The sequence below is a fragment of the Eurosta solidaginis genome, chromosome 3 (assembly GCF_040869045.1).
Source record: "Eurosta solidaginis isolate ZX-2024a chromosome 3, ASM4086904v1, whole genome shotgun sequence".
NCBI classification, from domain to species: domain Eukaryota; kingdom Metazoa; phylum Arthropoda; class Insecta; order Diptera; family Tephritidae; genus Eurosta; species Eurosta solidaginis.
The window spans coordinates 177,433,874-177,457,673 of NC_090321.1; the positions used below are offsets into that span (position 1 = coordinate 177,433,874).

Consider the following 23,800-nt stretch of genomic DNA (forward strand, 5'->3'; position numbering starts at 1 on the left):
AAAATCACCAATCATTGATATATTTGGATAGCAATTAGTGATGAACGATATTTCACTATCGGTGATTGCATCGCCGCTATCACTATTAGTATTAGAATTTCATGCTGAAGGAAAATCGCCAGTCACTGATATATTTCGATAGCAATAGCTATCACTATAGTTATTTTTAATTCGCGGCTATGCAATCGCCGATAGTGAAATATCGTTCCATCCCTAGACCAAACCAATTTTTTTCAAAGAGATTGATTCACAATCAAAAAGTTATTTCCCTATTTTTCCAAGTTATCCTACAAAACACTCGACTTTCCAATTTTGAAATTTTATATTCATTTATTTATTATATATGCTATTTCGGCAAAAGCGGCTGCCTGTTCCTGAACAGATGCGCATAGAGTCAGCTTAGCAAATGCTGGCCGGACACAACCACTTGAAAGTTTGCGAAATACTTTTGGCCGGAAGTGGATATCAGGCGGTCAGCCGAAATTATTAGGCTCAGCAAGGCTCACCTATCAATGAAAAAAGGGATTCCTAAATGATGAGGTGGAATCATCGAGTTCTTTCATGCTTCTCTGTTCAGTTTTTGCCAGTAATAGAAGGAATTATTCTGTTTCGGTTCATTTTTTTATGCTAGTTTGCGAGAGGGTTTAAGAACTTGGAACATCTTTCTTAACCATTACATCTGCAATTTTTTCTTAAGACCGATTTTCAGGCCATCAGAATTCGAGATTCAGTTTCGATTTACCCGTTTCTTTCTGATCTTGCAATACCGCATAGAATTTGCGCTTTAAAGGACCCGATTCAACACATAACCCTGTCCGAATATCCGATTCTTTGCATCAACATAATGACTTGCTTGAATTTTCTTACTTTTCTCGAATTGCATACTATGTGTGTATTAAATTTCGCTGAGCATGTCATGAAACCGCATTTGTTTAATAAAAATGCGACAATGTTAACAAACGAAATTCGTACGTAATCCATATTATAATCCATATTATATACACGAAAATATAGGAGAAGTGAATTGAGGTCAACGGTCATAATATCAATTGACCTAACGACCACTTAAATGACCACAAAGTCAATCGAAGTTATGGCTATATGAAAGAGTGACAACGTCAAATTTGAAATATTTATGACCATCATGCTTTTCCGAAATGGTCATAAGGTCAATTCTTTTATTTTTAAGTACTCATAAGGTCATCTATTTTTTTTTTCGCAACTCCATGTGTTAAAATGTTAACAAATGATGTATTCTTTATAGGTTTCAGTAAAATGCCAAAATAATTTTGCTTGTTTAAAACTTTCGGATACGGCAATCCTGTCCTTAATTTTGGTCCCATTATATTGAAAATCGGATAAAGAATTCGCCCAATGAGTTCCGCTCTGAGATAAGAAGAACTAATTCAACTAAAGTTTATAGAAAATCGGAATAAAGAATTGCACGGTTTTTAAAATTTCTATCTACGGCGCTACTTTTCCTAGTTCTGGTTTCATTACAGTGCAAAATAGAATTAAAAGCTCGGTCGTGAGGGTTTCCTTTGAAATAGGAAGAACGTTTTCATTTCATTTGAAATGATCATAAGGTCAAAAGGAAATGTGCAAAATGGTCGTAAAGTCAAATTAAGAAAAGTCTTAATGTCGATTGGTGGCTGGCAAAAAACCTTGGGATGAACCCTCCCAGAGGCCGCGGCTGGTAATAGACACTAGACGCTGGTGGTCTTGAACCGCGGCCATCCGGATGGGAACATGACCCCAGATAATTGGAAGGATGCCCTAAATGGCTTTCTTAGGGTATTTAACGACATAATGGCCAAATATCCGGATCCTGCTCCCACCATCCGCGATGCTCGCTGGTATCAGGGCAGGATAAAATGAATCTCCTGCACCGAAGAGCGCTCTTGTAAGCTTTATAAGCTCGCCATAGACTCGGTAGGGTAACTGTGGCCTGTGGAAAAAAATCCAAACAGACCGAGAGATTGGGCCTGGGTCCCAGATTAGCTAGCGGTGCCCGGGGAAATTTTGGGGACTATTTGCCAATGTAACTCGGGACTACTTTGAAGTGATTCGAGGATAGTCCGGGTCGGCGAGGAAAGGGAAAAGCAACGCTATGTCGGCTTCGTCATTAGCGAGGCTTCTCTCCCTTGGCTTGACGGCTTAACAAATACAAACACAAGGGGTGAGTCTCTTTTGATTTTAATATTTATATTTTTTTTTTAATACATATATATATTTTTTTTAATATATATATTTTGTCATCTCGAATAGGAGGGAAGTACTTGATATTACTCTAGTTTCAGGACCGTTCTCTGGCTTTGTCAAGGAATGGAAAGTTTCCGATGACAACTCCTACTCTGACCACATATACGTCTGCTTTTGCGACCCCAGCCCAGGGCGGATTACAGGAAAAGGTGTCGTACGGACTGGAACTTTTATAAGAAGGTTCTATCCTCCACCCTCCTAAAAGCGCTTCTCACGTTAGGTCCTACGGCTAAGAACTGATGAAACGTCTTTCTCAGACACAACGTTTGCTTCTCTCGGTGCGCTGGACTCATCGCTAAAGATAGATGGAGTGTTTTTTGTCATCAAATTTTGTAACACTGCCTTAACAGTAGAATGTCCGGATATTAAGACAAGGGGTAAAAGGAAACCCTATTGGTGAACCCCCGAAATCTCCGTGCAGCGCAAAAACAGCAGAAAACTCGTTGGTCCCCCAACAGGGACGCCCTAAAATCTTTTAAGAAGTAAATCCAGAGAAACAAAAGGGCATCCTCGAAGAACTTCACTAATAACATTGAATAATTGAAAATAACAGCCGTTTACGAAAGGTCCTCTAAAAACCCCACACCTCCCAGTTGTATTCGTACAGTCAACGGACACTGGGCAACATCTAGTGCCGAAATTCTAGAGACCTTGGTCAATGCTCACTTTCTAGGCTGCACCTCTCCACCAAATCTCTCGCACCCGCAATTTAACCCAAGGCCGTCTCGAACCTTGGACCATATTGTCAAAAAAAAGGAGTAATCTGGGCAATCACCTTCATCAAACTTTTAGCCTATTAGTGTATGCGGAGACTTTTAATGTATTTAAGTATCTCTTCACACTTAAGGCGCTACGTGCATCAGCAAGGGACGTTCATTGCATTATTGCTGTTGTTTGCGTGGTCTTGGCGTACCAAACTAAGAGCAGACATAGAAAGCTCTTTTAGTTAAGGTAACATATAGATGAGCATTCTACGTGAAGGTTCTATGCAGTGTAACACGCAGGTGTTTTGCTTTCGTCGAAAATAAGATAAGTGGACTCTGAAGCTTGCTTTAAATTAATATTCGGGGACTAAAACTACAAAACGACAGGATAATATCTTATAAAGGAATTGTTCGATTTATTTAAAAAAGAAAATTTACTTGAAATTCGAATATTGCATCACATGCACCCATTCATGTCTTCAATTATTACTTTAAGTTTTATATATGCCAACATGGTAGCCTTAATATAAAATAACTTTTCTGTACCCGGAAATTATCTACGTCCAAATGAAGGCAGGTAACTTAATACTTGCGTCGTTTCCTTTTAATTATGCAACCAGCGATGAAGATGACCCTAGAAGAAGAATGTTGTCAAACATTAGTACTCTTTCATTAGACACACAAATTCTTATAATATTCAAAAACAGTAGCCAAATGGCCTTCAGACGTTACAAACAGATAGACACATAAATTTAATAAATACTTTAGAATGTCTTTTAAACAATGCCTTTGTGTGGCTGCATAATATTTGGAAGTGGCTGTTGGCCTACCCAAGGTCGACCCTTACAAATTAATACAAACACATTGATAAGTTCGAGAAGTGCCTACACAGTTTGAATGAATAGAAAAGAATATCTAACAAAAAAGAAAAAACCAAACGGGTTCAACTTGTCAAGCTATGCAATTAACATAAATCGGAAGTTAGCTCAACACTTGTCACATATCTAATGTGATATTAAATTTAATTATTAGTTCTGTATGTGTTTAATTATTCTTGAAGTTTAACTTAAAGAATGCTAATAAGATGACGGGCTGCTGATGGGATTTTAATTGGTCGAAGTGACTGATAGAGCAAAAGGTAGGAAATTAATTATTTTCAATGAAGATGTTTCTATACCTCTGAATATGGGAAATTTAAATATTTGAGATATTTTTTAACTGATAACAAATTTGTTTTTAATCTTTCACTTTTTGTGGCTAAGTTAATTACCTTTTAAAATGTCATTCACTTAATATATCAACGATTAAATATTTATGCAGAATATTAATTGTAAATCAATTTTATTATTTGGCGCCTTAATTAAAAATAAATTATTCTTAGCAGTTTGTTCAGCTGATCGCTAAAAGGTTGTTAGCCTTAAACTCGCGGAATGTGACTGATTTTAAACTCGGTTTTTTTGTGAAACTGAGAAATACTAAATATTAATGCTATTCTTCTTGTAGGCCTCGCCGAGAATACGAAGAGGGATAAGAAATTTACTAAACAACTTCAAATCTAAATCTTGAATTATGAGTAAAAACCCGGATTTCGTTACTTGGCGTATGGGTCCGAAACTTAGTTTTATAAGTTTTAAGAGATTGACATTTTTTAGTTTTGATTGAAATGTGTGGGTACATACTCGGCAAACACAAACATTTTTCATTTTAAAATAGGGTTTTGAACTTTGTGGTAGCTTGGCAACACCAGTCTATATAGGGCTTAAACTTTTATTAAAATCTTGCATCTTGCGCAACAAATATAAAAGTCTCATATCAAATAGCAACAGAAATCAGCTGGTCTATCAACCAAACATCTATAAACTTACATGCCACCAACATCTATAAAGCAACTGCCGGTAATGCAGTGTTAGTTCTAATTAAATATTCACAATAGTGCCATAGTACAAATAGATTTCTTTGTGTGCTCACAATCGTTTATATTTAACAAATTATTTTAATAAAATATAGCTAAACAAAAGCACTACGACTAATAATGTCCAAATCTCGAATCCCCATCTTTACACCAAAACTTTATTTATAGATTTAGATTCCAAATAAGAGCGAAAAAGGGACCTGCACATAAAAACAGCAATTAGAAATAATATATAAGATTTTCATTATCAAATGAAAGTACAGATTATCCTCGATAGTTCGATGCACACCCAGTAGCAAATATACAAAATTTTGTTTACTAATTTTTACTCTTTTTCTTCGCCTCCGCTCTCTATGACTCTATAATAAAACATGGGGACTTTTGTTTGCTGGCCGAATATCACGTAAAGAACAGCAACAACTAAAAGCAAACTGCATCGACTACTTTGTATTAGCATAATAGGTAGGATGAGATTGTATGTTGCTTAGTGTAAATACCGCTCTTCCCTATTCTAATAGGTAAAGAGGCAACACCTGCTGCACATAGACTTCAAAAATCTCCGCCCTTTAGTGAAACATAACAGGAAATATCGTATTGGAACTACGTGGTGCAGTTCTTTGAGAAACAGGGGATGCATACTGACCCTGACTTAGAGGTCTGGTTCACGGATGAATCAAAGTTTGATGACGGAAAATCTGGAGCTGGCATATATAAGACGAACTTCATGAAATCGATACCAATGTGATGCTACCCCACTATTTTTCAGTCAGAAACCGATGATATAGAAACTTAGGTAGAGAAGAACGAAAAGCTTTTCGAGCCTTGCAGTTTTACAATATTACTTCTAAGATAGTGGATGAATGCATTGGATTCCTAAATGATCTGGGAACCAGAAACAAAGTTATGTTAGAATTATTCCGGGCATCAGGGACAGGTTGATAATGAACAGGCAGACTATATAGCCCAGCAGGGTGCTTGAGCGGCATTCTATGGTCTAGAGCCCTTCTGTGGACTCACAAATGCACACACTAGGGAAACTCTAAGTAACTGGATAACAAAGCAGTTCAGATGCAACTCGAGTGAATGCATGTGGCAAAGGCATGCCAATAAGTTCATACTCCTAGCAACGAGAGTATCAGCCAAACTCATTATTTTAAGCAGAGAGGACCTAGGAACTCTCACTGGGTACTTAACAGTGTTCCTGTAGTGTAAGATATAACCTAAGTAAGTTGAATCTCTCCCGTACAAAAATCTGTGGCTTTTGTGACCTGGCGAGGTGTAGACTCTCCCACCTAGGTGGCGTGACTCTTAATCCCATCTTGATATCGAAAAAAAAAACTCCACATACAGTAAAATGCTGAAAGGTCAAGCAAAATAGATCCAAATAAAGTTCGCAGTGTATTCATACCTTATAAAAAATGTAATAATAACTTGACGTTGATGAACAGATTTTGGGAAATCTTTAAAAAATTCCTAATAAGTGCATACTATTCAGTTACAGGGCAATCAAAGTACCCCGTTATTTTACGGGTATTTTAGCATTTTGGAAGGTTTGGGAAACTTTTTGCTCCGATCATTTCCAGGAAAGATTAGAATTCAAAAACGGAGCAGTAACGAAAACCAGACAGCGTGTCATCAAATTTGCTATCGAAGTGTTAATGCCTCGTTATCAGTTTGTTATCAACGGTTTAATATATGGACGACTCATCGATTTGCTATGAAACAGATATCCACCTATAAAACTTCAACATAAAATCGCAAGAACATTTGTAGCCCTCCGAAAACAAGCCGATGGCTCTGCGATAAAAAACCGATAACAAAACGATAATTCGACTACAATAATTCGCTTTTGCTTATAAGGCGAAAATTATAACTTGTCGGTATTCTTTGTTACCGACGAGAAGCCGACGAAGCACTTCCTAACAACTCGGAAACTATTTGTTTCTAGTAAAGGTACCCCTAATGTGGTTCAAATTAAGCCCCTACGCGAGCTCTAGTTAACTTAAATTCGGGTTTTTACTCAGCGAAATTCACAAGTACCTGGTATTCACTCCTTTTTTTTTAATTCTATGGAGCACTAATTTTAGGCAGAGTTCCAACTTACTCTTTATATACACTTTAACACTTCTAACTTAAAACGGGAAAAAGTTGAGTCATGTCGGTATTAGTGACCTGGGAAATATCTAATTTCGAAATACTTAGATTTAAGCGTCGTTTAGACCACGGTCAATAGCGGAAGTTTCGAATTTGGCTAAAATATTTGTATAGAATTTTGTATACAACGTAGCACAAAGTATCCAAGTGCCTGAGCTTCGAAAGAGATCTTGCGGCCACAATTGAGCAGGAGGGTTGGTGCCAGGGTGCAGAAATGGCAGAAAATACTTAACACGTGTATACGGATGGTTTCAAATTAATGGAAGGGGTCGGGTCTGCTGTTTATTGTAATTCTCGAGAAAGCTCGATTAAGCAGCAGTCGCATCAATATATATATTGATAGTAAGGCGGCGATTAAGGCAATAATCTCACACAGTACTTCATCAAGAAGTGTTCTGAAATGCAAAGAAGCATTGGAAAAACGATATCTATACTGGGTTCCCGGCCATAAAGGGATAGAAGATAACGAAAAGGCCGATGAGTTAACAAAGGAGGGTTCAACACTCACTGAAATGACGATAGACGTCTCGATCCGTTTGAGAGAAATTAAAAGGAGACAGGAGTTGCATATTATCAATCAAGCAGGAACTACGTGGACAAATGCGCGGGGCTGCAAAAAACTCACACAGTGGCTCACATCTCTGAGCAGAGAAGGCTTAAAACTCACGATGGGCATACTAACTGGAGACTGCCTTCAGGCGTCACATGCTTATAAGTTAAGCCTCGTCAGGAACAGTAGTTGTTGGAAGTGCGAGCTGCAGCTGGAAACGGTTGAAGCACGTTCTGTGTTCGTGCTCACTGGCACTCGCCTGGTCAAGGCTACAGTTATAAAGGGCGGTAGCGTTGCCAGATCTAGAGGCAGCAATTAAGCTAGGTCCTAGAAAATCAATAGTATTTACCAAGAGGACGGTACGTGATTGGGGTACTTCCGTTGGGTCGTCAAACAAACTCTGGTAAGACTATGGACCCATTCAGTCTTTATTAAACGGCCGGTTCAACCTAACCTAACTGTGCTAAAGAAATTAGTGGTTCATGTCATGACATATTTTTGTACTTGTGTTATATGAAAACATACAAACAGGTACTAAGTACGTATGTTTTTGAACAGAAAATTCTATTAGCTAGAAATCATGTTTACATTGCACAGTTATCGGCGCAAGGAAGAGAGTGGAGTTTAAAAAACGGAGGCCATGACCCAGTGCAATTTTAATTACTTACTTACCGACAAATTCAGATGTCTGTTAGATACAACAAACAATAAACTAATTAAAATAATTGAGGTCATTAACTCTACACTACAGAACCAAAACACACAAAAACCAAACCCACATGTATGTGTATGAGCAAAATTTGAATGACTTCAACTCTATACCTAGCCTTGTAAGTAGTATAACGGTGTGTATGTATGTGCAATATTTTATTAAACCCTTGTATACCGTTTCTACTTTAAGATACTAATTACAAGTGATCAAAGTGAATATGTAAATCTGATTGACAGTTATTTGTATACGTTTGTGTGTTTATTGGACACAAAAAAATATATATACTAAATTAGTTATGAAATTCTCAAAAGTTTCACATATTAAAAATCGCTGAACACTAAATTGCATATAAAACGAAACTATGCAAATTGCTACGCTTGTACGAATATTGATATATTTCACATAGAAGTGAATTAAACTAAAGCAAAATTGCACTAAAAACAAAAAAAAAAAAAAACAAGTAAGGACGGGACTGTCTTCGGCTGTGCCGAATACTTCATACCTTTCATGAATGGGACTGAACAATAATCTTATCCCGTTCGTAATCTCCAAATAATCGGATGTATAAGATAAGAAATATATAGTGAACATATGTACATACCTAACCATATATATTAGTAATAAAAATGCAATTGATTATACCATATATATTGTATTTATTTATTTTGTCGATATTTCGATTTCAATTAGAAATCATCTTCAGGGCTGTAAAAAATACATTTTTCTATAAAAACCATAAATGCACAAACATAATCTGACACTTACACTTGTGAATGCACCTTGTCGACTAATTTAAAATTTCAATGCAGAACGCAGAATATCATAAACAGAAACAAAGATGTATACAAATAATAAACAGTAATAATAAACAAAATATCTGCTAACAACAACGTATATATTAACTTATTGGACACCCTCAGCATTATTGTTGCTAACTTCTCTTCAGTACCAAATGTCTGTATGCGTGAGCGATGTTGTCGGTGTCGCTCTTAAAATTCATGCGTATGTTATTATATGTATTTTTTACAGCCCCAAAATTAATTATGATGGATGGATCTTGCCGAATTGCTCTGTGTTCAAGTTGTTCCACACCCGTGGGTAGACAACGGGTGTTGCAGCAACTTGAACACAGGGTGACATTTTATTATTTATTAAGGTTCTGTTACATCATCCTTTTTGGGGAAAAGAAGAATTGACAAAGTGATCAATTTTGTCACATTCTTCTTTGGCCAAAAACTTATAAAAATTGTTGCGAACAAACGAATATATATTTATATTAGGGTGTACCTCCCCTTTTTAATTCGTTGGTTCGGAACCATTTTTATTAATAATTGAAAAAAGATTTTATACATCGAATAGTTAAATTTTAGTTACATTTTTATAGTTCATTGTAACTTAAATAAAAGGTATAAATATTAATAATATTTTAATTTACGACAAAATATGTTGAATGTTGTTTTTTGTAAATATTTGTGTTTTATATATTCAATTTAAAGTTTTGCATTGTGTATTACATATTAAATATGTGTTTTTGTGTTACGGACAATTTTTATAAAAAGTTTTTTTTTTTTTTGAGTATGCAAAATTTGTGTTATTTTCTCTTTTTGCTTTTTGTTGTTTTAACAGTTTTTAAGCCTTCGTGGCTGCTTAAATGTTAGTAAGTAAATTTTGGATTTGTTTTTTTTTTTTTTTAATCAAATTTAAAGTTTAGTCAGAGTATTAAAGTAATGTTAATTTACTTTACTTAGGCGATTTTTATGTACTACTTTTTCCTTGTTTTTAACTTCATCGAAAATAGTTACATTAGGTTCGTTAATTCTAGTTATAATAAACGGACCTTGATAAATATTTTCGTGTTTATGATGTGGTTCTTTTTGTAAAAGTACTTTATCTCCGATTTTTACAATTAAGGATCGTGCCGTTTTATCGTACAGATTTTTACTTAGATTTTGTGCCATTTTGTGCGTTTTCTGCATCCTAAACTTAACTTCTTTGGCATAGTTCTCGACGTTATAAATCGGGTCAATTTTTTCGTTTGTTAATTCATTAGGCAAAGTTGCCTTTTTCCCAAAGACTAACTCGTAAGGTGAAAATTGATTGTCGAAAACTGTGCTACTCGTAGTATTGTGTAGGAAAGTAAAGTATTTTAAATAAACATCCCAATCAGAAAAAGTATCTTTTAGATATGCACGTAAGTATTCATTAAAAACTCTATGATTACGTTCGATCGTGCCAACAGTTTCATGATGGTATGCAGTTGAAAAATTATGTTGAATATTTAAAAGCTTTGTTAATTCTTCGAATAATTCATTTTTAAATTCAGTACCAAAATCTGATTTTATGGCATTCATTGTGCCGTAAGTTAAAATGAATCCTTCAAAAATAGCTGAAGCGATTGTTTTTGCCGATTTGTCTGGTACAGCGACTGTTACCAGGTATTTAGTCATGTCGCAAATCATGGTAAGTGCGAACTTATTACCATATTTGGACTCAGGTAGGGGTCCTAATGTGTCAATTACTAGTATATCAAATGGTTTACAAGGAGTTGGTGTTAAAACAAGTTTTTCTTTTGTTTTAGGTTTAACCTTGTTTAAGAGACAATCTTTACAATTTTTGATATATTTCGATATATCACGAGTCATGTTCTTTCAATAAACTTTTGTTTGCAATTTTGCGTAAAGTATTTCCATTCCACAATGTCCACCAGAAATGGGATCATTATGGTAAATTTTCATAAGTTTTAATTTTGTATCCTCATCTGTTACTGTCTCCACCGGATCTGTTAAAATAATTTCTAATGATTTTAAAATTTTATTTCCAATATTTTTGAAATTTGTAATATTATAATGTTCGAACATAATATCGTTTTTAGGCCATTCAATCTGCTTAATCTTGTGTTTGCCGGCTTCTGATTCAAGCCTCGAAAGTAATTTCTCTAAAGTCATTATTTCGTTAACAAGCTCAAAACTAAGTAACTCGAGTTTCTTATGTTTAATATGCGCAAAAATTCTTAAATTTGTTGTTTTATTATTTTTATCGTACGTAATTGCGGATCTTATTCGTGGGACTTTTTTCGAAAAATTAAATGAAAATTTGTCGTAGACATGTAAAGTAATTTGTTTTTCGTCGTTTTTGTCTGTTTTCCTATGTAAATTTTTGTCGTTTGCTTTGTTTGTCATGGCTCTTGTCTGTACTGCCAAAATTTGTTTGTTAGCTTTTTTAATCTCATCGATTGTTATACGCGATAGTGCATCAGCACAAACGTTTGATTTACCTTTTATATATACAATAGTAAAGTTATATTCAGATAGTTCCAGTCTTATTCTTGAAAGTTTTGAAGATGGGTCTTTCATGTTGAATAAGTATACTAGAGGTCTATGGTCTGACTTTACAATAAAATGGGTGCCATAAACGTATGGTCGAAATTGCTTGATTGCAAAGTAAATAGCTAAAAGCTTAAATTCTATAATGGGTTTTTTCTGTTCGGCTTTATTAAATGCTTTAGAAGCGAAACAAATTGGTAAATCACTACCTTGTTGTTCTTGACTCAAAATAGCGCCACATCCAGTTGTGGAAGCATCAACTGTAATAATGAATTGTTTAGTAAAATCTGGATATTGAAGTAATTTTGGTGAAAGTAACGCTGCTTTCAAAGATAAAAATGCCCTTTCGCACTCAACATCCCATACAAATTCAACTCTTTTTCTGCTTAATCGGTTCAGAGGCGCTGGCAGAGACGCAAAGTTAGGTATAAACCGCCTGTAATAGTTTGCAAACGCGACAAATCGTCGTACCGCGTCTTTGTCAGTCGGTTTTGTATACTTTTTAATTGCGTTTATTTTAGAGTCGTCTGGCAACAAACCTTTGGCTGTACATTTGTGACCTAAAAATGTAACTTCTGGTCGTAAAAAGTTGCATTTATGTGGGTTAAGTTTGAGATTGAAAGACCTACAAGTATCGAAAACTTTTGAAAGATTTTTAATATGGTGTGCTTCACTACAACCTATGACGATAATATCGTCGACGTACAGGAATGCGACGTTGGGTGGTATACCCGAAAAAGCTGTGGTCATCATTGGTGAGAATGAATTTGGTGCTATATTTAAGCCGAATGGAAGCACTTTCCATCTAAATGCGCCACGGTCAGTGCTGAAAGACGTAATGTCACGAGAGTCAGGATGCAAGGGGATTTGATGAAATCCTGAAAAAAAATATAATGTGGAAAAATATTTTGCTCTACCGAGATTGTCTAAAATATCGTCAACTCTAGCTAGTGGGAATTTATCAGCAATGAGTTTTTTGTTTACTGCGCGAAAATCTACGCACATATGATATGCTTTTTGACCATTTGTATCTTTCTTTGGGACTACAATCAAGGGACTATTGTAATTGGAATAAATGGGTTCAATCAAATCATTGTCTAACAATTTATTTACTTGGCGATTTATTTCTTCGCGTTGAGAGTATGGCAATCTACAGTTTTTAACATATACCGGTTCGTTGTCTTAATTTTTGCTCGTAGAAGTTATTTAAAGTCATTTTGTCCGTGTCAAGAGCGAAAATGTCGGCATAATCTATGCAAAGGTCAAGTAATTTGCTTGGAGCATGTTGAGGTATTTGATTTTTTTAAATCGAAGTTAGTTTTTTCGTACGTTTGTCTTTTGTTTCTGTCTTGTTAATTGTATAAATATTGTAGTTTGAAAGTTTTTCTGTCCGAATACTTTTTCTTTTGATATACTTTATATCATCCGTGGTATTTATAAATTTAATTATTGGGTTACTGGAATTAAGAATGCACCTAGCTGTGAAAACACCTTTTTCAATTTCCTGCGAGTCTACGAAAAGTGGTTAGGGTGAATCTCCTAAATCAAAAAGTCTGAATATTTCGCATCTTGGAAGAATGATACAACTGTCGCCTTCTGTTCCGTGTAGGATTGGTATCGCGACTTTTTCATTACCTACCCAAAAGGAAATACTATTTCTTTCATAATTAATAATGAATTTGTTAATTTTCAGAAAATCTTTACCCAGTATGCCGTCGGATGGAATATTAAAGTCTTCATTTACTACATGTAAAGTATGTTTAATAGAAAAGTTTGAAAAATTTAAATTTACTGTAATTTTACCTAAAGTGGAAACTGAATTGGAAGTGACACCAGTAATGTTAATAATGTCGTTCGTATTTAAGGAAATGTTACTGTATAGACATGATATTTTTATTAAAGAAATGTCGGCTTGAATGTCTACTAGGAAAGAACAAAATTTTTGTGACTCGTTTAGTTGTAATTCTATGAAATCAGAGTAATTTAAATTTAAACAATAGATGCCTATTGGTGAGGGAAGTTCGCTTACTGGCTTAGTTCGTCCTCCCTCAGTGTTCGATCCTGAGGGGCGCTGGCGTTTAAAGCGCGAACGTTTGCGTTTCGACCTCTACCATTGGATGATCTAGAATTGTTACCTCTATTGTTACTGCTGTTTGTGTTTGAATTGGAATTTGGACGTATATTATTATTGTTGTTATTCTGGTATCTATTTCTGTTATCATAGCGATATCTCTGATTGTTGTTACCGTTATAGTTGCTATTATATGAAAATGAACTATTATTTCTAGAACCAGTATAGCCGCGGTTTGGGTGAAAACCTCGATAACTACCACGTGAATTTCTGAATGTACTGTTACCACGTGATCGAAAAGCTAAAACCTGACGCTCAGTTACTTCGTTGTTTTGTTCTACAATTAATTTTGCTACTACGTCTTTCGGATCAGTAAATGCTGTTGAGGCTAAAATGGTTTTTACTAAATTTGATTTTGCATTTAAACGACACACGTTAACAGTTTGTTCGACTGCCATTTCGTGAGCTTTTGCTTGAGTGATCCCTTCAATAATAAGAGACCGCTCAAGTGAGTCAGCTAAATCTTCAACTTTTTTGGCAAAATCTGTATAATTGTTACCGTTAACATGCAACGCTGCAATTCTCCCTGCTCCGACTTTCGAGTTGTCTGGTTTGATCCTATTACGTAGAGCTGTTTTAATATCATTGACTGAAGTTACTTGTGTTGGTATTGCTTCACGGGCTTTACCCTCTAATTTTGATTTTAAGAACGCTATAAAAGTATCATTTAAATCTGCAGTAGCGAATTGTTCAAGTAATGCAATTTTGTCTATAAAAGAATCAAGTGCTAGAGGATCACCACTGTAGTTTTCTCTAATAGAATTAGCACATGTGCTAATAAAAATTTTCTTTTCCTCAAGTGTTGCCATGATTTGATCGTTAAAATCTGGAGCTGAATTAGCAGAAGATGAGGTCACGTTTGTACTAATTGGATTGTTAAGATCTGGGTTTACGTTAGAAGTTGAAGTTAATATTTCACTATTTGAATCGTTAAGATTTGAAACTAAATTAGAAGTTAAATTTTTACTTGAAGAATCTTCGAAGCCTAGGAAATCTGCTGACAACGATAATTTATTTTCCTGTTTGGTGACTTTTTCGGTCGAAGATGAAGTTAAACTTTCGTAGCTTGAGGCTGATTTATCGGAATCGGATTCTGAGTCTGATTTTTTTGCACTTGCTTACCACTTCTCAGGTTGTACATATGAAATTAATGAAGCACTTGTTTGAATGTTGAATTTATATTTGAAGTTGAATTGTTGAGGAAAAAGAAAAAAAAATTGTAAAATTGAACTGATTTACAGGTGAATAGTCGCTAAAGAAATAGTTAACAATTTATTTGAAGAATGAATGAAAACTGCATTATACTTGTATAGAAAAATCTTTAAGAAGTGATTGAATTTAAACTTTGCACAAAAGTATGTAGGTATTAATCGGTAAAAATTTCACAAATTTGGTTATCTGTTCAAATATTCTTTTATGTTCACAGACGCACCGATTTTTAAAAAAATTCGTATATCTTCACGGACGCACCGCTTTATATAAAAAATTTGACTTGGTTTTTAACGGAACCACCGCATATTTCCAACAAAAAATGTTTAATTGGTTTTCTAACAAACCACCGTTTGTATCAAAAAATTAATTGGTTTTTTCGAAGACCACCGTATGTATCAAAAAATTAATTGGTTTTTTCGAAAACCACCGTATGTACAAAAACTAATTGATTTTTTCGAAAACAAGCCTATGTATCAAAAAAATTAATTGGTTTTTTAACAAACCACCGTTTAAATACAAAATTCAATTCGTTTTTCACAAACCACCGTTATATAAAAAAAAATCCAAAATTTACATGAAATGCGAAATCAATTTTCCTTTAATTGTGAAATTTTAAATTTTTGATTGAAATGCGAAAGCACCGAATTTTATAAAAATTTTATAAATGTTTTAATATACATACATAAAGCCGTATACATACAATACCCGTAGGCAACATATTAAATACATATATGTATACTTATTTTTTCTGGTCACTGCTGCTGCTGCGCTGGCAGACCTGAATCGCTGCTGGTGTTGTTGCTGGTATGTGTCTTTACGTGTTAAAGTTGGTGGTGGTGGTGGTAAAAAAAATGGCGATTATATGCCGTTGGATAGTGGCGTGGGTTTATATCCCGTTGCATAAAAAACAATTTTCCACTGGCCCCAAAATGTAAAAATGACCGGGCTCCAGCCGTCACGGTCGCCATGTAAGGTTCCGATGGAACCTTCGAGCAAAAATCTGCTACTGGTGCCCACACACGCACTCCTGGGCACCTTTGTAAGGTATCAAATATGTGCTCGCACGCGCAAGCATCTCCACACCCAATCATAAAACACATGTATCTTTTAGTTTGTGTACTTTTCTTTATGTACTTATGTTTAATGGAAATTTTTAAATAAATGTTTATTTGTTGTTTTACACAAATTCTTAATTTGAACTTAAATATTTTAGTTTCACAAATTAGTTTAGGTTTTCGCACTTATGTGTTGCGTTTTTTGCTGAGTTGCCAACATTAATTATGATGGATGGATCTTGCCGAATTGCTCTGTGTTCAAGGTGTTCCACACCCGTGGGTAGACAACGGGTGTTGCAGCAACTTGAACACTGGGTGACATTTTATTATTTATTAAGGCTCTGTTACAGACCAAAATCGTCTTATCTGAACGATCGGTTGTATGGGAGATATATGTTTTAGTGGTCCGATCCTACCGGATCCGACAAATGTCTAATATAATACAAAAATACATCCTTGTGCCAAATTTCATTGAGTTATCTCAAAATTTGAGGGAATAGTTTGCGTTCAAACAGACAGACGGACGGATAGACGGACATGGCTATATCAACTCAGTTCGTCGCCTTGATCAATTCGGTATACTTAATGGTGAGTCTATCTTCTATATTTCTCAACGTTACAAACATAGGACCAAAGTTAATATATTCCATTTCATGTTCATGAAAGGTATAATAATTGCAAGAATTTTAAGTGCTCACAATCTATTAGCCACAGCCCACATAATTAAACACAACGCAATGCAGTTTGGAAGTTATTTTAGTGGGGATTAATCAAAACTAGGCGTTCAGATTAGTCGTTGCATAAATAAATATGCAAACATACAAACAATAATAATACTTAACATAGAAAAAAAAATCATGTTGTTAGACGAGAATGTTTGTGTATTTAAGTGACTAATTAATGAAAAAAGTTTATTACTTATAGTTAATGCACAAAAAACATTTGACTGCAAAGTGAAAAAATTTTCGTATTGTCGGAAATAAAAGCAGCAAAGACTGCAGTCCAGATAAATCAAAATTTTAAACCCCCAGAGCTTCAATTATCTAAGCTAACAAATCAAATTCGATATTTTAAAGCCAACCTCAGGCCACGTGTCACCGAAAAAAAGCATTTGAATTCATGTGGCTTTGACCCATTCAAGCGCGTACATACAGAAAAAAATTTTAAGAATACTTTTTGTAAACATTTTTTTTGTCTGTAATGTGTAGACCTCGAATTACCACGAATACCTCGAATAACACAATATATTACTCCAAATGTGTCGTGCTGCTATTTTATTTCCTCCTACTGTATATATAAACATAAATAATGGAATCATGCTTGTAACAAATAGTCTGCACCTTGTAACTTCTGATATGTTTTTGAATTTTAGTTAAATTTTAATAGTTATAATATCGCATTTAAATATAATTAATGTTAGAATTTTTAAGGAGGTGGTGCCAATGTCTAAAACAATGCTTGAGTAAGCTAATAGAATTTTGACAAGTTGCGATTGATAAATTAATTTAATTTCTGTTTTAATTGGCTCGTTTAGAAAACATAGCTAGGAAAAGTAGATTTCAAAGCGTATTGATGCTACATTGCACAGAGACATAATAAGGCTGATGGCAGAGTGGAAGCGAGAAGCGTTGCTGTAATATAAATATAGAAAGCTCTGCAAATTACTTCTTATGGAAAACTTTAAAAGTTATCAGAGTGCCAGAAACGTTTCAAGCTTGTAAAATATATGAAAATAAAAATTGATTCTCGCCTAGCATAGCTTACAGCGTGTACTCTGTCGTCAGCCTAAAGAAGTACATTTTTGTGGGTGCTCTGTTGGGAAGCTGTGAAACATGCCTTTGCATCCACCTGTGTCAACAATTTCATGCAACAAAAATGAAATTTCGAATAGATATTCGTTTTGTTTTTGTTAATTTTCTGACACGGAGAATGATTGGACCGGTTTAGGTAGTGTGCCATCTTCAGCCTCATTTTGAGTACAGTTTCTTTGAGGTTCACATGTCGACGGTTGAGCGGAATAACACCCTATCTCGGCTGCCGCCTCAGGAACACCCTATCTAAGAATATTAAAAAAAACACCCTATTTGTTTTCTTTCCATTGGAAAAACTAAATACAACCTTGTTTCAATATATGCCTGAGCCTATCGAGAAGTAACTGACGTCGTATTTGTTTTATTTATTCATAGTGTAATCTTCGGTCGGAAATGCTTGCGCAGCGTGACTATCGACGTCGATTATTGCCCAACTGAGTAAACATTATAACGCCTAGAAGCTGTACTCCAACAGATCGGAACCACATAAGACGTCGTTGGTTGCTGGCCGGGTTATAAAAAAAAAACGGGCTCAAGGGGAAACAAATTGTTGCTGAATTGAACTTAAGTTGTTTCTTTGCAGTCCTCCTCGCAACTCCCGCTGTTACTTCAGCGTGTCCATTGTCCTTAAATTTTCAATTTTACTTTCTTTGCAAGTTCCTCTGCTTTGCCGTGCTCGTCAATGTTATTGTTAAAAAAAAAAATAAATAAATAAATGTAAGGCGCGATAACCTCCGAAAAGATCTAAGGCCGAGCTTCTCTTCCAATTTGCGTCGTGCTCCTTTTGATTTTCCCTACAAATTGGCCGGACGGGACCTACATGTTTTATGCCGACTCCGAACGGCATCTGCAAGGCAGATGAGTTTTCACTGAGAGCTTTTCATGGCAGAAATACACCCGGAGCGCTTGACAAACACTGCCGAGGGGCGACCCCGCCTAGAAACATTTTCTTCTAATTGAAAAATCTTATTTCTAAAATTTTGATGTTGCTTTGCCCGGGGTGTGAACCCATGGCATACGGTGTGGTAGGCGGAGCACGCTACCATCACACCACGGTGGCCGTATTGTTATCAGGAACTTATATGATCGTGATATCTGAGAAGTCTGCCACGACATGAAGCATCGTCCTCGCGTAGGTGAGATCGACCTTGACGATGCGAGGAGGAGTTCCAGTCCCTTCTTAACTGGAGCCTAATCCTTTTGCTTCTGATGTTTAGGGTCATCATGGGGAGCATGCTGACGATACCAATGTGACCAATCTGCTTCCAGTTTCAGCAAATAAACTCCCGAAGCTTTAGAATTTTATAGTGGGTGATCAAAGTGTGATGTTATTTTAAGTAAACCGTATCATGTAGACTCCTAAGCCCAACCTTTCGTAATTCACTTCATGTTGAAAATCGATAACGCTGTTTTCCGTAAGTGCTTATTCTATTACTCCGTTTCTGTGAACAATCTCTCTCGAATCGGAGAGAGAATTTTTCTATGCGGTCTCCCTTTGCCTAACCGGCGAGTTGTTCTTACTTCAGGAAAAAGGGTATTCATGATGATATTCAGTGAATCCTCGGGGGATACCCTCCCAACAGAGTGTGGTTGCCACCAAATCGAGAATATCGCTGCTGTGGCTGCTTATGTTACTATGAGTGAAGAAACAGAATCACCAAAGGGAACCTACATCCAACCTTAGCATCAGTGATCACCAATCCCAGCAGGGGACGATGTTGTGTCAAAAATCCGGGGAATCGGTTTGTCTTATAAGGTGCATGGATTGCTTATATCCTATTCAATACTAGTAACAGGTGTCAAAATATTGGCGTAGAAAATAAAAAAAAATACCAAAAAAGTTGATGAAAATTAATTGCTAAACGTTCTCGTGGCCGAAATAAGAGGGTTGAGATTGAAGCAGGGTTGCCTTTTCATTTCCTACATTTTTTGCACGAAAATATTCATAGGTTGCACGGATTGCATATAATTTTTGCGTGCATTTTGTTGTTGTGACTTTCCGATCCTGGCACAGTTTGCAATACAAAACCAATCCTTTGATTATGATTGACTAGTCGCATTTACACTTAAGCGTTTATGTCAATAACTAAATCCTTCGTTTCTGAGGCGTTGTTATGCACCATGGCGGAACTATGTAAGGCAGCACGGGACAGCTGATTTGTACTTTTTTATTTGATTTGATACATCAACTTTCGGCGCAGTCCGTTTTTGACATTATTCCATCGAATTTGCAAAAACAAAGTACATGGATCTTTTATTTATGTTTGTAGGTATGTCATCATGCTGCCCCCTCTATGGTTTCACCATTTTATGCACCAAGAGAAGAGATCGTAGAATAAACGACATTATTTTTGAGTTTTTCATTTCGCTCTAACTAAATATTTTGATTTTTATAGTGAAAAGATGGTTTTAAAAGAATAGTATTGGCGTACTTCTGATGTACATATGTACATATGTAGATCGCAACAACAATTATTTGTACTCCCTGCTTGTAAATACATAAAAACAAATATAAAATTGTTCACTACTTACATATGACATTGTGACTTGATTGTTGCTATTGCTGACCAACGCATTGCGTTTTCCCAACAGCGACTGATTCTTACGATTCGTGCCATAATACATTTCCCAAATGCTTGGCTTTTTGCGATGCCATTCCAATATTGAATCCTTATCACCCGATTCAGCGCCGCTACCGTTACTATCGCCCGCACTATTACTACCACCACTATTTGCATTACTTTTATCACTAACCTCGGCATCTATCGCTACCGCCGTCAATGTTTTCGCATCTAATTTATTCAATACGGGTTGTTGAAATGATAAATTACGTTGCAATTGTGTTGTGGGCTTATGCAGCGTAACAATATTTTGATCACGTTGATAAACGCCTCCTTGCTCCGCAACAACAGCAAAATTCCGATCGCGTTGCGTTAACGATGGAGGACGTTGATGTTGTTTTGTTTGCAGCAAAAGAGTGCGTTGTAAAGCCGAAGGTTCGGTATAGCAATCGCTAACCGGAAATACTTCCGTTAAGGATTTGCGTTTCATTTTAAAATTGGGATCACTCGCGCAGCGTATCGAAACGATTTGTTCTCGTATGTTTGTCGGCACACCGCCACCTCCATCACAGATTGCTTCATAATTACCGTTATAACCATAATCCGATTCCAACGTACCGATACTATGCGTAGAACGCCGGCGTTCGAATGCTTTTTTCATCTTCACTATATTTTGATTCCGTACGAGACCGCTACAAAACTGACGTATTTCTAGCTCACTATGCTGATTCATACGATCTAAATAATTTTCTAGTTCTTTTTTCAGCGTCTTAATCATGCCTTCCAGTTCGAGTGGTAGCTCCTCTACATTTGTTTTACTCGTCGCTTTTTGATCAATTGGACTATGGGAGGTACTTCTACTCGCCTGCGAGAGCAATCGTATTTTATCGCGTACATCTTCGAGCAGTTCGCGTGTGCTTTGAAAATGCATTTGATCTTCATAACGTTTCATATAATGATCCACAAGCGAAATGGACTTCTCTGAAGCTGTGGCAGTGCCAGTACAACCAATGCCTGATCCAGCCGCTGCTACTATATCACTTTCGACACGATACGCGTCATCAGGGCAAGAATTTATATATTTTGCACATTTATAATTATTCTCTTCTTCTTGCTCTTCGGTGAGAAATGTGGCATTATCTATGCTACTATCGCGCATTTGGGGTTTCTGGCGTATTTGCTTAACACCAGCTTTACGTTTTTCATTGACTAGCAAAAAAGAGTCGAGATCTATGTCGAGTAACGAATCGTCCACCATATCGCTAGGCCATGGACGATGCGGTTGTGTGGTGGGGTCGTAACCTTCCATAATGGTAGGTAAATAGTGATGCGAATGATGATTGTGATGCGCAGTAGGTGGTAAACGTAGCTTGTCGCCCACCTCTGATGGTTGAAGGTACTCATGCTGTTGCTGCTGCTGCTGCTGCTCGTGATGTTGCAGGAAATGTGGCGCATGCTGATGATGTGAGTGTACAAAGGCGGCAATACGTTCATGCGAACTCAGACTTGGATATCGTTTTAAGTGTCGATCGAGATTTTCGATGCTAGTCTCCAGTAAGCGCAGATTTTCGCTTAAGTGTTGTGATTCCTCTGAGGTTTGTCTTTGTAATAAGAATTGTAAGCCAGCTGGAATACCATCCATGGCATCGTTGGATTTGTTATGCTCAATGTGTGGCGAGCATATCACCTTCCCATCTTCTGCATCAAAATCCTCGTCATCATCCAACTCCTCACTACAACCAGCTATACCACTTTCGCCATTCCGACTTGTCGTCGCCCTCGTTGTCGCTGACGTCGTACGCGCACTGTTTCTACGTCCACCACCATCACGTTTTGAAGCAGCATCTCCTTTGTGACTCATTTCCTGCACGCGAGTTTTAGATAATTTTGCTGTTGTTGCTGTGATTTTCTTATTATCACTAGCATTTGCAATCTGGCGCGCCTTTGCACCCTTACTCACGTCTAGGATATCTATAACCGGTTCACAATAGATATGCTCGTCTAGCGAGTATGTGGAACAAACATTCGAACTATAATAACCGGACGAGCCGCTTTTGTCCGTTGAATAATGCGACTGATGTGAACTCGTGTGACCGCGCCGCTCACTACCAATGCTCTGGGCCAATTTGGTTTTGTTGCCGCCGTTTGAAGTTGTGCCTTTGCCGTTTGTCCGTGTCTTTTCGTGGTTGGCGTCGTGGTCGTTGTTGCGGTCTACGCTATCGTCACGTTCGGCACTAACACTAGATTCAGTTGTTGTTGTTGTTGTAATTGTCGAGCTGGTAGACTGCTTCTTGACGCGCACTACTGCACCCGGCGTGGAGTTTTTTTCTAACGAGAGCTTTCGATTTTCAGCTACTGCTGCTGGTGTTGTTGGCTTAGTAGTGACTGTTGTTGTTGCTCTTAAAGGCGCAATAGCATTGATGTCTTTGTCGACTAGTAAACTGGCGTAACCATCTTTGTTTTTCGCATAGTTTTGTCTGCTTTTAGTCAAATTGTTGTTGCTGTTGCTGCCATGGCTTATATGACTATTATGGCTACTGTAGTTGTTGATTTTATTTAACGCTCTTTTGTTATTTATATTTGTAATTGAGTTACTCTTATTAATACTACTAATATTGTTGTTATTGTTGGTGTGATTTGTGTGTTTGTTGTTGTTGTTAATGGCATTGGGGGTCATCATTATTCCTTTAGCGCTTCTGTTGTTGTTGCTATTGTATTTATTATTACTGCTCGTGACATTGCTGTTGGTATAATTATTATTTTCATTATTTGTGTTGTTGTGATTTTTGTTGCTTTTGCCAATGTGTTGCTGGTAATTATGTCCATTTTGCAGTAATTTATCCGCGTGTCCACTGTTGTTGGCTGCCAATGGCATTGAAATCGCATTGCCAACACTGCAAATAAAAAAAACAACAACAAACAAAATAAGTGAAAATGTCGAAAAGGGAAATTTATTTCCATTAGAGCGTTGAAAAAAAAATAAAGTATATATGTACTAACAAATATCCATATACAGCTGCGCGTACAAAAAAAAGCAGCACTAAATTCAAAAACGTTTTCGAAAAAATTCCAAAACTAGAAGCTTTCAAAAATTGGCATTTAAAATTCCTACTGCTGTGACTGGCTCGTCATCATCTTAGAATATTTTGGGACTATTCGGTATTTTTCCCTGTTCGAGATTTTTTTGGAACCATTTTAATACTAGGCAGGATAATTTATAGACAAATTAGTATCTAAAATTTTGGAATTGCTTTAGATCTATTTGGTAATAATTTCAGGATAACCTCTGGATCATGGCGGGAATGTTTTGGGATAACCTTGGGAATATTGTGCTATAATCTCGGGACTATTATGGGCCGTCGCGGTATTGTGCTGGGGATCTTGTCATAACTATTTCGGAGCAGGGATTGTTT

The 23,800-nt window shown here is 36.4% G+C and overlaps 1 protein-coding gene across 12 annotated transcripts in view; it reads right to left on the reverse strand.

The window, feature by feature from the left end:
• Positions 1-23,800, reverse strand: part of LOC137244680 (uncharacterized) — a 416,557-nt gene that overhangs the window by 110,313 nt on the left and 282,444 nt on the right. For 11 of the 12 annotated variants that reach the window (XR_010951154.1, XR_010951152.1, XR_010951153.1 and 8 more), the window contains one exon: positions 20,359-23,281. Coding sequence is in view for 7 of the 12 variants with exons in the window: in XM_067774048.1 (XP_067630149.1) it covers positions 20,359-23,281 (2,923 nt within the window). In the remaining 5 variants the exon portion in view is untranslated. Of the gene's footprint in view, positions 1-3,512; positions 3,601-20,358; positions 23,282-23,800 lie in introns of all 12 variants that reach the window. The other variant, XR_010951155.1, reaches the window with a different exon arrangement.